This window comes from Poecilia latipinna, unplaced genomic scaffold (genome assembly GCF_001443285.1).
Source record: "Poecilia latipinna isolate Pla-1442-1.1 unplaced genomic scaffold, P_latipinna-1.0 Scaffold777, whole genome shotgun sequence".
NCBI lineage: Eukaryota > Metazoa > Chordata > Actinopteri > Cyprinodontiformes > Poeciliidae > Poecilia > Poecilia latipinna.
Window position 1 is genome coordinate 142,793 of NW_015113393.1, and position 13,373 is coordinate 156,165.

The 13,373-nt window shown below is 41.9% G+C and overlaps 1 protein-coding gene across 2 annotated transcripts in view; it reads right to left on the reverse strand.

Annotated features, from left to right (window-relative positions):
• The window catches only part of tmcc3 (transmembrane and coiled-coil domain family 3), a 48,575-nt gene that overhangs the window by 5,008 nt on the left and 30,194 nt on the right, over window positions 1-13,373 (reverse strand). For both annotated transcript variants that reach the window (XM_015046379.1, XM_015046380.1), the window contains exons 2-4: window positions 3,583-3,753; window positions 2,557-3,347; window positions 961-1,096 (exon numbers count right to left, since the gene is read on the reverse strand). In XM_015046379.1, coding sequence (XP_014901865.1) covers window positions 961-1,096; window positions 2,557-3,347; window positions 3,583-3,753 — 1,098 coding nt within the window. The remainder of the gene's footprint in view (window positions 1-960; window positions 1,097-2,556; window positions 3,348-3,582; window positions 3,754-13,373) is intronic.

Genomic DNA, 13,373 nt, shown 5'->3' on the forward strand with positions numbered 1-13,373 from the left:
ACGCTCTTTAAAAAAAAAATTTTTTTTAGTTGATTTTTTTTAAAAAAAAAAAAAAAAAAAAAAAAAAAAACATAAGCTGGCCAGATGGGCCTTTTGTGTCAAAAATCTTTAAACATCCAAAAACTTTTATTTATGTTAAAAAATCTAAGCAGAAGCTGCAAACAGTGAAAATAAAGCAACTGAGTTTAATAAAAGCACTTAATATCTGATTTATGCTTTGAACTGTAACAAGACCAAAGCAAATCCACAAATTTCCAGTTTTACAGCAGGAATAATTATTTATTTGAGCAGCTTTCGTCTCTCAGACTTTCTTTCTGTGCCAGAAGGAATCAAAGTCTAAACATTGTGAGGACAAAAAACTGCGACTTTCAGCAGTAAAACCGTAAACAGTGATTATTTTATAGTGGTTTTTATTTCATAGCTTATAAAGGCGCACCAAAGTGCTTTTAAATGTGTAACTGTGGGAGATTTCACTGATGCAGACTTCCTGCTTCTCCATATTTGAATGACGTTATGAATGGAAATTAAGTTTGTATCTCCACAGAAATGTATGACCTTCGTCCAACCAGCTGGTGATTCATTTAGACTTACCCATAACAGACTGCTTACCCATAATGCTTTTCTTCTGTTTTTTCGTTTTGTTTGTATTTCCTCTATCGCACTTTGAATTGTCTTGTTGCTGAAAATATGCTTCATAAATAAAATTACCTTTACATCACCTGTCTGGAGGTGCTTTTGAACCATCAATTGAACAGCGATCAATGTATTTTATGCATATTGATGATTTTAACTCGACCAAAAGCAACGTCTGTTATTGTTGCTGAAATGTGCTCTGCAAATAAACTTTGATAATGTTTTGATTTTTCATCTTAATGGAAACATAATTCCCTAACAGAAGGTCAGTTTGATGAAAGGATCATTCGTTCTGCGCTCAGCAGCAGCAGCAGCAGCTTCGGGTACCTGGATGTCTCTGGCCCGTTCGTAGGCCTGGTAGGCCACCTTCTCCTCGATGCTGGCCAGCTCCTGCTTCAGGTTGCTGGTCTCGTGCTGGTGCAGCTCCGTCAGGTCGTTCAGCTGGTCCTCCAGGCGCTCATACCTGGCAGACGGACGCCCACGCACGCAGGGAGCCCAGGAGAGAGCCAGAAACAAAGCAGAACTGAGCGAGTGTGTGGGCATGGAAGCCGCGCAGCAGCTTATAACGACGCTGCGCTGAGTGTGGGGTTGACGTAGCAACAGTCTGCTGGTTTGTGTGTTAAGGTTTTAGCGTGCAGCAGCTTCTAAACCGGACCATTAAACTGTCAAAGCTCACAGCAAACAACACCTGTTTACTGTAATCTGAGACAAACATCTTAAAGGTCAAATTTAAACATCGCCCTCTGCAGAGCTGATGGAAATCATTTCAAAACAGCAGATATGAAGGTTTCAACTAACTCAATTTCTAAATCAAATTAATGTTGGCTGCAGTGGAATGATTTTACAACAAGCAACTTTAATCACTTCTGAAAACAAAAACTGCCTGAACAAGTTTAAATTTAATAGACAAATCTAAAATCCAAGATAGCAGCTCATATTTCAGTTTTAACCTCAACAGATTAAAGGTTTTAATTATTCTTTAACCAATTATGCACAGAAGAGCAATTGTTGCTTGTTGTGTTTATGGGGCTCAGCACTGCCCCCTACCAGTGAGGCACGGTACTTTCTGCTTCACCCTGCGCATTTTAACTGCGTATTTAAGGCCAATTAGAAAGACTAAATATGTTACTTACATTCATTAAATGTATTAAACAAACTGTGAAACATCAACATATGTAGAAGATGTGAAATTAAGCGACTAAATAGGCGATACGAAGATGAACAGCTACGGACGGATCCGCTGAAATTGTCCGTTTCATTCATTAAGTGTGACACAGCGCCCCCAGAGGTGAGACAAAGCATTGCACTGCGTTCATGTACTTAAAAACCTAATTTATATAAAAGTCAAGCAGACATATTGATTTTCTCTCATCACTGTTAGCATCTGTTTCACTTCTCGTGTATTTTACTTACTTACATATTATGTTTGCAGACATAATGCAAACATAATATGTTTGCATTATGTCTGCAAACATAAGCTCTGAAAGAGCTTATGTTTGCAGATACAATGAATCCTAACACCAGGTGTGACAACATGAACTTTGAGCTTTGTGTTTTGTTCTTTCCACAAAACACAAACAAAACACTCTGAACACTGCACAAACACAAAATCTTACCAAGTATTTTGGTCTAATTCCAGGGGAAATATTTCGGTATATTTGAAATAAGACAAAACTAATTTATGAGTAACTTTTCAGCAAGACATAGGGGGGAATAACATGGGAAAAATAAATATAAGTAAAATAAGCTGTCTGTGGAACTTTTTTTTATCAGTATTAAGGAGTTGTTGAGTGAAACAAGCTCCTCTGTGTAAGTTGGTCTTGTGTCTTGTTTTAAACAACATTTGCTCCAGAAACTGGACCGAATCTTCCTGGTCAGATTTTGTTTGCAGTGACCCTCAGTGGTTCTTCCTGCGCTGCTCACCTGTATCTCTCCTCCTGCATCACCTGAGTAAAGTAGGCGTAGTCTCTTTTGAACTGCGCGTTCATGGTGTCCATGTCCTCAGCCAACTGAGTCTGAGCGTCTCTCACCTCCCGCACCATGTCCAGCACCTCCAAAAGCCGTCCGCTGGAGTCGGACCTCCCTGGACCCCCCGACCCGGTCACAGACCCCCCCACCAGGTTCCCGTTAGAGTCGGCCGACGCCGACGTGCCGCTGGAGCACTCGTCGTCGCTGTGGTACTTCGAGGGTTTGGTGACGGCGTTGGCGCTGCCGCTCAGGCCCCGGGACGCCCCGTCCGCCTGCAGCCCTGAGCCGCTCTCCATGGAGCTCTTCAGGTGGGCGATGTTGTCGGCGCTGCCGAACTTGTTCTTGATGAGGTTGGCGATATCGCGCGACTTGTTGAAGAAGAATGGCGGCGAGAGCGAGACGCCGGGGCCGATGGTCCTGATCTTGTCCAGCGCCGGGTGCCGTCCGGAGGAGCTGACGTCCCGCAGGCTGTTGTCTCTGCTGTGAGAGGCCGAGTCCTTGCTGCTGCTGCTGCTGGTGTCCTTCTGGCTCTGCTTGCCGTTGGTCTCACCTTCCTTCATGCGCCGGTGGTACTGCTCCAGCTTCTTCTGCAGACTAGCGATGGACTGCGCAGACTTCTGGTTCTTCTTCTCAAACACCTGGCGGATCCGGGCGACCTGCTGCTTGTCGGCGTTGTTCATCAGCTTCAGGTACTCCGCCACGTTCTGGTCCCGCGCCTCCTGCTCCACCTTGATCTGCTCCGTCACCTGGAGTTAAAGCCAGGAGGAGGAAAGCTGGTCATAATTAATGCTCGACTTTTCTCCTGTTTCGCTCATCAAACCCTGGAGACGGTTAAAAGGTTCAACCAGGCCTGTCGTAATAAATCAATTTATTGTTTCTCTCTTTTTCTTTAAGAACTGGTTGACAAACAGTTTTGACTCTCCTGAATAACTGGATAAGGCTGAAACACAACGAAGTTTATCTGGATGTGAGTAAACGCACCTTGAGGATCTTCTGCTGCAGTCGATCGATGCCGAGCGCTCCCTTCGTAAAATCCACGCCAATGCCATCGTCTCCAATGCTGTCCACCACGTCCAGGTTGGACTCTGAGGCGCCGCGTCGCATCGGCACCGGGATGCTGAGGGTGTTGGCATCATTGCTGCTGCGCTCTGCCTGCGGACACAGAAAAGGTGTTTTTTTTATCCTAAAAATGCTAAATATATTAATATTTTTGTTCAGTTTTGGCTTAATTACTGCTCTGAATATGTTTTCTTTTCACCAAATGTTCAGAGTCTGCATAATGCAGTTAACAATTAATTGACTACTAAATTACTTGAGAATTATTTAAATAATCAATTAATCACGATTAATCATTTCAACCCTTCTGGAGACTCTGCAGATGAAAGAGGCTCCTGTTTGCCTTTCAGACAAAACTACGTAGCGTCAAATGACAGATGTGTTCGGGTCTGAAATGATTAATCAGGTTATTGTGATTAATCGATTATTGAAATAACTGTCAACTAATTCAGTAATCGATTAATCGTTAACTGGAGTATAACAACAACTAGGAAAAAATGCAGTTTGGTGAAGAAACAACAGTAAGTAAGCCAAAAACTGCAAAAATGAAATACAGTTTAAATTTAACATAAGCACCTTTGTTTGTAAATATGTTTTATCAAAAACTCCTCAAATGGCATATTTCAGCTTCCGCTGGTTCAAATTCGCTAAAGGAAATCTTTGCTATTGCATTTTAGACACTAAAGAAAGAAACTGAATTATTTGTTTATTGCATCATTAGTGAATTTCTAATATTGTATAAAAAGTTTTAAGTGGTTAAATGAAAAATCTGCAGTTTCTTTGTCCAATTAATCGATAACTGAAACAATCGTAAGCTGCAGGCCTGGATGAGTTATGGAGGTTTTCTCTCCTCCCTGTTCCGCCTCTAAATTAGTCCATCTAAAACTGAGGAGGGAGTGGAAGATCTCCAGGACGCAGAGCTAAACATAAATACCAAATGTGAGGATTCTTCTGTTTAGAGAGCCGATGAAACGGGCGTAAAAGGCAGTAAATCTGTTTTACGGCTGCACAGCAGCGAGGAGCCCCGGAGCTCCAAACAAACAGCCTCCGGTGATTCTTGTTCACTGCGCCGACAAAGGCAGAGGATTACATAAGGAAACCTAAAATATTACTAATTCTGGTTGCCAGGGAAGCGAAGCAAAGCAAGTTGCTGACATCCCCCCTGAAGGCGGGTTTTTATCCCCCTCGCAGAGAGAGACGGGATGAATACGTGCCATTGTAATTGTGTCCCGTGGTTGAGAGCAAGGCAGTCTGTGGCGCAGCCTGCAGAGTCAGCATTCACCACCCATCACAGGCCCACAGCATCAAAACACAAGCGCAGCATGTTTGGATGAAAACAGACAGATGCAAGTCTGAGAAACTGGATCCTCGTGTTGTCGCTCCAAACAAGACATCCCTCGTTATCGGTTAACACTGACCTGTTTTCCTTAAATTCAGAGTTTGACGGGGTGTGAAGGACGTTCTACGACTTTAATTGTTACACAGTTTTAGCCATTTCCTTGTTAAAATCTCTGACAGGAGTTAAAGCAAGGCTTCTATTTACAGTATAACCAGCCTGGTCGGCTCAGTGAGGGAAAGAAAGCTTAGAATTACATAAGAGGCAACAAGGTTTACAAACCACAGTGGGGTTTCTGAGTCCAACCCTGGAAATTACCCAACTAAACACTGCAGTTGGAGGTGAACAGATAAAAAACCTCGTGTTTATTTACTGGAGCTGAGCAGCTTGCAATAAAATGCTTCAAGGACGTGCGTAATTCAGGGCTAAAACATCTACAAATATGAAAATAATATGAAATAAATGATTATATTATGCCTTACCATAGCTTTTTTCTTTATCAACACTTTCTGATGGCATCGAAAGCCTCTCAGGAAGTGAATACCATATATGGGTAATGAGCCAGACCACCAATCAGCTGCAGTTTATAGGAAAATGCTTTGTTTTATGCAACATGTCTATCCACAAGCAACATTAATTCAATAACTTCTTGTTCCAAACTATTCAGTCAAGACAGCCAGCTGCAGCTGATTGAGTTCCTGATGGGTTAATGAGCATCTGTGTATTCACAGTTTGTGTCACAAGTGTAAATTCTCCACCGCAGAAAGTTAAAGTGAAGCCAGGTTCAACAGAAGAGCACTTTTAAATGACTCCATAGAGTGCCGGTTTGTTAGGTCTGACTCACAGACATTTCGTTTGACCATTTTGTCCTCTGTGGACAAGACACTGAATAAATATTTACTTTATAGAGTTACATTTGAGCTGGAGACTTTGCTGTGCAGTAAATACTTTTTGCCTTGGGTGGTCATTGTGTTGCACAAGTTGGGTGATTCAAATAAACATCATCACTCTGCCACTTCTGTCTGTAATCTCAGCTGTCTTGTAATCCGCTTGTTTTTTTGTTTTTTTTTCTCTAAAAAGATAAACGAGAGAAATTCTCCTCGGGTTCAGATATGAGAAATAATCCATAACAAAACCAAAATATTTGCTCCAGTCTCTCCATCGCCGCCTCTCAGACCTGAACAGTCGCAGCGTTGTGTGCGCTGCCTCTGCTCTCCCTGCACGCGTTTAAAAAGTAGGTCTGAGGGCACACACATAGCGAGCATATGTCTGAGAGGACGCACGTGCCCGCTGTACAGAGCAGATATCTGGTCACTTCTTACGATGCGACCCTGCTCTGCACTCTGGGCATTTAGAGAATTATACAGATGGATGGACATGGAGCCAAAACACACAAGGACGTGTCCCCATGGGAAACCAGAAGGCTGCATGCATGCTGTGGCTACAGAAATTAAAGAAAGAAGAGTTTAAGCATGATGTGAGCAGAACAGAAAAATGTCGCAAGTGAGCTTTTCTTTCACAAATGAAGAATCGATCAATAAATGTAAAACCCCGACGACTTAGGGGGTTCATGTACGTCTCATCTGGTTACTGGGTTCATCATGTAAACGAGATATGTGAGAACAGCTGCAACATAAACAAGTCGGCGAAAAGATAATGCATTTTCTCACCACCTGAATGTCAACAAAGCAGAAGACCTGAAGGGATCCTGAGGCTTCTGAATTATTGAGTGAAGCGAATCATTAAAGCGCATTGGCAGCAGCTAAAAAGTGAGAAGGTTTTATTGCAACGGTCTGAGAGAGAGCAGGCGGATCATTGAAGTTAAACTACTCCCTGATGGTTGCAGCAGTTTGTGCTTAATTTCCATTCACTTAGTCCAATAAGTGGTGGATGGCATGTCATCCTGAACACTTAAGCTTATCATGTCTATTAATAAGCCTAACTGGAGTTTGCGTGTTTCATGTAGCAAATGTACATGAACACTCTTGAATTGTGCAGTAAAAGATGCAAGATGAGGCAGAAGGCAGAGAGCTGGTTTGCATCAGGCTTTTGTATTCAAATTAAATGATTAGAAACATGAGCTGTCCTCTGTACATGAAGAATATTCAAAGTCTGGCAGCTCATCTGGCCTCAGGGAGTCAATGGCAGCATGGAGGAAAACAGGAAAGAAAAAGCTCCTTCAGTTGGTCCCCAGACGGAAAGGTGAGCCATTTACCGCGGCCTGCAGTCCACCGATTTATTTTCCACCAACACAAACCAGAGGAGGAAACAAATCCGAAACGAGGAAACCGTAAACAACACAACATAATCCCCGCCCCGTCACTCGGCTAATCAGGCTGCAGCATTTTGACAAAAACCAATCAGCTTTACGCGGTTTGATGGACAAATCAATCCTGGACGTTTTTCCATCAACTCCAGGCCGTTTGTGGGGAATTTGGAGCTGCTTTTTCTTCAGATAAGCACCAAACATCAATGTTATTTAGCGAGTGTCAGCAGCGGCTGCAGCATAGAAACTTCAGCGCAGCCATGAATATTAATGAGCCGATGGGACGTTGGAGAAAAGGTTCAGGGTCCGGCGAAGTAAAGCCAAAAAACTCAATAATTAATGTGTAAATAGATGCTTAGAAGCACAGCAAAACGTGCCGTCAGCTGTTTAATGGTGTTGGAGAGACAACCGAGAGGCAAAACAATTAATTGGGTGCTCTTGATTCAGGGACAAATGAGTGCTTAAAGCAGTGAGTGTGACAGATTACACCACATTAGTCATCCATTAGTCGGCCCGAACCCCGCATGGGGCCGCGCTCCGTCTGAACCGGTGAGCCAGATTAATACTGGCAGGGATGAACTGGTGTGTTGGAGCGCCGGGGAGGAAGTAATGGGATTGGGCGAATCCCGATCAGGAGACTTAGAGGGCGAGGTGTCTATAAGTGGGTTAGTGAGGACAAGCGCAGGAATCTGTCACATTAACAACAGAGTGGAGTCATGTGGAGCAATAACCGCCTCGCGCTCGGATGGAGCAGGAGGCCGGTACTTAACGTAACCACGACAACGGTGCTCAAACAGAGAGAAAAGACACAAAAACAAACTCAGTTTACACATCAACAGGAGCGCAACAGCAGCAGAGTCGCTTTGAGAACCATCAAAAATCCATTTAATTACTTAGAATATTCAGCTTTGACATAGAATTAAACTAATTTTAAACTTAGAAACAAAAATCTTTAAGATACATACTTATTGACATCATAAATGTGCCGTATGCCTCCATTTAGGGGGATAATAACATTTCTATAAACTTTTCTTACGTCTTCTGATTTTGTGATAACGCTTAAACCACAAGTAGTCCCTTCAAAATAAAAGCATTACAAGAAGTTGATCATATTTTATAGTAATTAAAAGCGATAAGAAAACAAGCAAATAAAGGAACGTAGAGTTAATTACAAAACTCAGTTCACCAACTGAAACACATTGCAAAGATTAATTACTGATTTTTCAAGCCTTAATTTTGGTTAATTGTGATGATTTTCAGCCTGCAGCTAATGAAAACATGACATTTAAACCAATAAATTAAACATTTAATGAAAAGTATGTTTAATACCAGTGCTATTTTCAAATGGTACTTTTAATCTGTCATTATCTCTGCTTGGAACATAAACAAATAATTTAGAATCGCTGTAATAAAGCAAAAAATGGCTATACCAACCAACCTGGCCCCATCGCAACAATAAAACTGTTGAGTTGTAGCTGAGAAGATAAAAAGAAAACAGACAAATGAAAAAAATAAACACTTTACCGAAGTGTTTGGTGGAGATAACTGATGCCTTGCTCATCATGCTGACCTCCTCCCACACCCTTCCTTTTTCACCAAACACAACATCTCACTGGACAAATATGGAGATGCTCTCAGGTATCATTTAGATACTCGGGTTTTCGCAGGTTAAATTCGCCAAGGCAGCTCTGCTCCAGGAGCCAGGAGAAAACAACAGATCCCTTTTTATTTATGACTGCGCTTCCTGGGGGCTACAGAGAGCGCTCACACATGAAGCCTCATGCGTCACTCTGCCGAAGGAGAAGGTGGAGGTTACAGGAAGGAGCGCACCTGCAGGTGAATTCAAATCAGGCTACAAATAAATCAGATGAGAGTGGCTGGTGAGAGGAAAAATCAGGATGCAAACATGAAATGAAAATCTAGTTTGGTTTAAGATGAAGTGGGGAGGAGGGGATGTGCTTTGACTTCATCAGCCTGCAGGGGAAACCCTGTGGGGCAAAGGGGGAGCTGCAGAAAGACGCAGCTCCCTGTGGGGGGGAAATTATCCAGAGAATAACGACCGAGAAAAAAACAGCCATGGAGCAGATGGAAAACGAGAGCAAGTTGAACCCTCACTGCCACATTTCAGGGTTTTTATTGGGGGAAGAGTCAGAATGCTTACCTATTGTGCAGCTTTTTAATTTCCTAAATCTATAAAATGATGATAAAAACTATTTCTCTCTGTCAGAAAATGATATTCTTACAAGAAAATATTTTCTTCAAGAAAATAAACACCTTAAACATAGTAGGATCAATGTAGCAAAAACCTGATCAGATCTCAATACATAACATTTAAATATTGCATCTGATTTTGGTATTTATGTCAATTTATCCTCTCAATAAACAACAGCTTTCATTTCTACTTAATTATTCCGTCTTGTTTTGAGATTTTAACGTATATGTTTCAATGTAATGTCTTCAGAAACACTGACAAGGTAAATAAGCAGAGTCTTAACTTCACCTTTGCCCTCCCTACAGTTACTGCCTGCATGCAGACTTACACCTGCATGCAGGCAGGTTCGGGGGTTGCCTGGGGCCTGTTCGGGGCGGGGCAGCGGCCTGTTCGGGGCGGGGCAGCAGAGAGGTAAACAGCCTGCATCATAGCTTCAGCGAAGCACCGACTTCAGGTCTGAACTGGCGTCTCTGCAGACATGCCTACGGGCTGAACTGACGGCGGGCAGAGCAGGACACGTTCCTGTTCTGCTGCTCTGTTCGAACACGGATCCTAAAGACGGATCGCATCGAGCTGGATTGTTTTCACTGACTGGATTGACCTAGAAATGTTTTAATTGGATAGTTTCTGACTTTATGTATTAAATATATTTATAAACTCAACACGTGCGAAAAAATGACTGTAGATTATAGACGTCAACGCGTTTATTTAAAATAACCTGTACATGAAGAAATATGTGTGTATATAAAAGAGTTTTGATTATTTCTTCTACCAATTGTGGAAAGAGTCAAAAGAAGAAAACCTAAAAAAAAATTTAAAAAAGCAAAAATAGATTAAAAAAATTAATAAAAAAATTTAGGGGGGAAAAATAAAAAACTAAAATTAAACAAAAACATTGATAAAAACAGTACTGAATAAAAACAAAATGTATATTTTAAAAATAAAAAATGCTGATACATAATTAGTAATGAACAGTTAAAAATTTGTCAAAAAAATACAAGTAAACTGATTCACAAATGTAAGAAAATATACAAAAATTAAGCAACTAAAAAAAAGATTGAAATATGTTCTTCATGACGCAGAGTGACACAGTTAAGTCAAACCATCTGCTTTTGATTGATCCTGGAAAATAACCGCCAGCCGGCAACAATCAGAAACCAAAGATCGGTAAAAAATATCACAAAAACGAAAAGAAGTTAAGCAGACTGCATTCGCTGCAGGATGTTTTCAGACTAAGGCCGAGTAGTTGTGAGGCAGAAATGTAACTTTAGCTGCAGTAATTAGTCAGGTCCAAGGGGTATTAACTTCAGCGCATAGTGAGAGGGTGAGAGAAAGAGAACTGGCTGCTACTGACAACAGAAACGCTAACAGGTGTAGTCACAGCTGAGATCTCTAAATATCTCCGGAGGTTTCCGACAACACATTTACAGGAGAACTGCCAGGCGCTTTACTCCAACAGGTACAGCATTCACTGCCTTCATCTGCTTTACATTGTGGCGTTGCTGATTTGTTTCCAGTCCAACCCTGCGACCGTAACGTCTGCAGGTTCTCCTTTATTACACGCGAAAACGACAGCGGCGTGTCACGCTTTCTGTCATCGGGATCACGACAGAACAATGACGGGTGTCACTCTTCACTCTGCTTTCACCATGGCAGAGATTTTTTTCCCCAAGCCATCGTGTTCACACAGTCAGAGTTGGAGTGCGATGGCCTCTGAAAAGCCTCGTTAACAAACCACAGATGGAGGGATGAAGGGCGGAGGGTCAGAGACCAACTGAGACTCGCTGCTCTCATCCTCCACTCACCCGTTTCCCTCCGACACTCAGAGCAAATTTAAACTGTGACGGCTAAAAGTGTTGCTAGGGGAAAACGATCGCTGCGGACTCACTGGATGACGCAGATGGCCGCAGCGCAACAAGAAAACAACAGACTTCCAGGTACTGAACGCATCAGCATCCATTATCCGCCTGCATAGTGATCAAAATAAAACTCTTGCTACTTTTTCCATGAAATTCAGAGTTTTCTACTGCTATCTTATTCTTATACAGGCTTGTTACACAATTTGCTTTAGATTTCTGCTAAATCTGTGTCTAAATCACCTCTCTTAAAGCTACTCTTGCACTTTGCAAAACGTCCTGTTTCCAGGTTTAAATCTTTCTCCAATATCGAGGGAAGAAACAGCCAAAGTAAGCTTTTTAAACCAAAGAAGAAAAGTAGGCAGAAATTCATCTCTGAAAACCAAACAGAGACAAGTTGTCTCCAGCTTCATTTCAGCCATGGACTGGATGGGTTTTCAGATTAAATGGCTGACGTGGCTCCTGAAATGGGCAGCATTATGCTTTCCAAGCACATACAACTAACTATGTTAACTTCAGTTGCTATAAAAATGGTATATATATCAAATATGACTTAAAAGAAATTTGAGTTTGTAATTTAACGCCTTTGAATTGGGCCTCTGTTGCTTTAAAAACTCCTACTCTTTCAGGAAGTCATCACAACATGGCTCCTCTATTAAGGTCGTCTCATTCTCTGTTACATTTCTGCTTTAGTAAATGAGGGGGAAAACGATGAATACAGTAACTTTTTCAATTGAAATCATGCATTTTTCCAGAAATCTGGAGTTTTTTCTTGCAAACTGTTACTTCTCTACTAGATGATTTCAATTTAAAAAACCTGAACTGGGCAGCATTAGTATCAGTGAACCTCCTCTCTGGTCCCCTGCTGCTGCGCTAATCAAATTAAAAGCCCCTCATAATTTCTGCCAGAAGCCATGACAGCTCAGTTCGTCTTCAAATGTAGATGATTTATTTCACAATCCGAAGGACGATTTCGGCTGAGGAGTGTTAAACTACTTCAAGACTAGTTTGCTTTTAAGTAAACAAAACCCTCTGGGGCAAATTCCAACAACCAGAGCAGAGGTCAAAGTTCATATGTACAGTAAATGGAATTAATCCACTACAGCGGTCGACTGATGACACAGAAAGATAACCCAGTGGAAGCATAAATCACACCTCCGCAGAGAGAAACACGGAGCTGTGGATGGATAACGAGCTAAAAATCAATGAACTGCTGGCAGCTCGTTTACTATCACGAGTCTGCAGCATGGTCTAATGATGTGGTAGCAACACACACACACACACACACTAAAAATATGAATAACGACATGCGAGTTCACCACAGCGTGGGAGCCATGCGGTTGATTGTATTACATGATAACACGCAGTTTGGGACTCGATACAACGGAGAAGTAGTAATCCTCCGCTCCTGCTCGCAGCTTCATTCGTAATCTGAGATTTAAAGCTCTTCTTTCCAGGGAAAAAAGATTATCCACTGCTGCTTTCTTCTACTCAGACAGCAGCCAGAGATACGAGGACAGATGTGAGCGTCTGAGGAAAACGACAGGAGCAGCCAAAGGGATTCAAAGGACAGCAAGGAGGAAGTGAAGCAGATCAAAACTGGCAGAGAAAACGTGAGATAAAAAAAAGTCAAAGGTCAATGTTTGAACTCCACAAGTGGACAGTCAGAATCAGATCAGAGCTTTCAGACAACCAGCTATGTTGGAGTTCATACTGTGGCCTTTAAACAGCAAAATGTGTCCAGTTTTAAAATGTAATCACCGCGTACAGGTTGCAGTTCAGTCCTTGGCCTTTTGTTCTCATAAAGCTCATCTGAATCAATCAGCTGAGCTGCAAAACAAACAGAAACTAATCTATAAACAATCCGAGAGCAAATCTCCTACTGACATAATCCAGCAACATCAACAAAGTACAAAACTCTAACAGGGCTTCTCCAAGTGTATTATAAGCCTTTATTAGGCTTTACTTGTGCCCCCCCCCCCCCCCCCCGCCAATTCTTTTTCTTTTTTGTTTTTTTTTTTAATAATATTTCTATTTTCTTTGTTT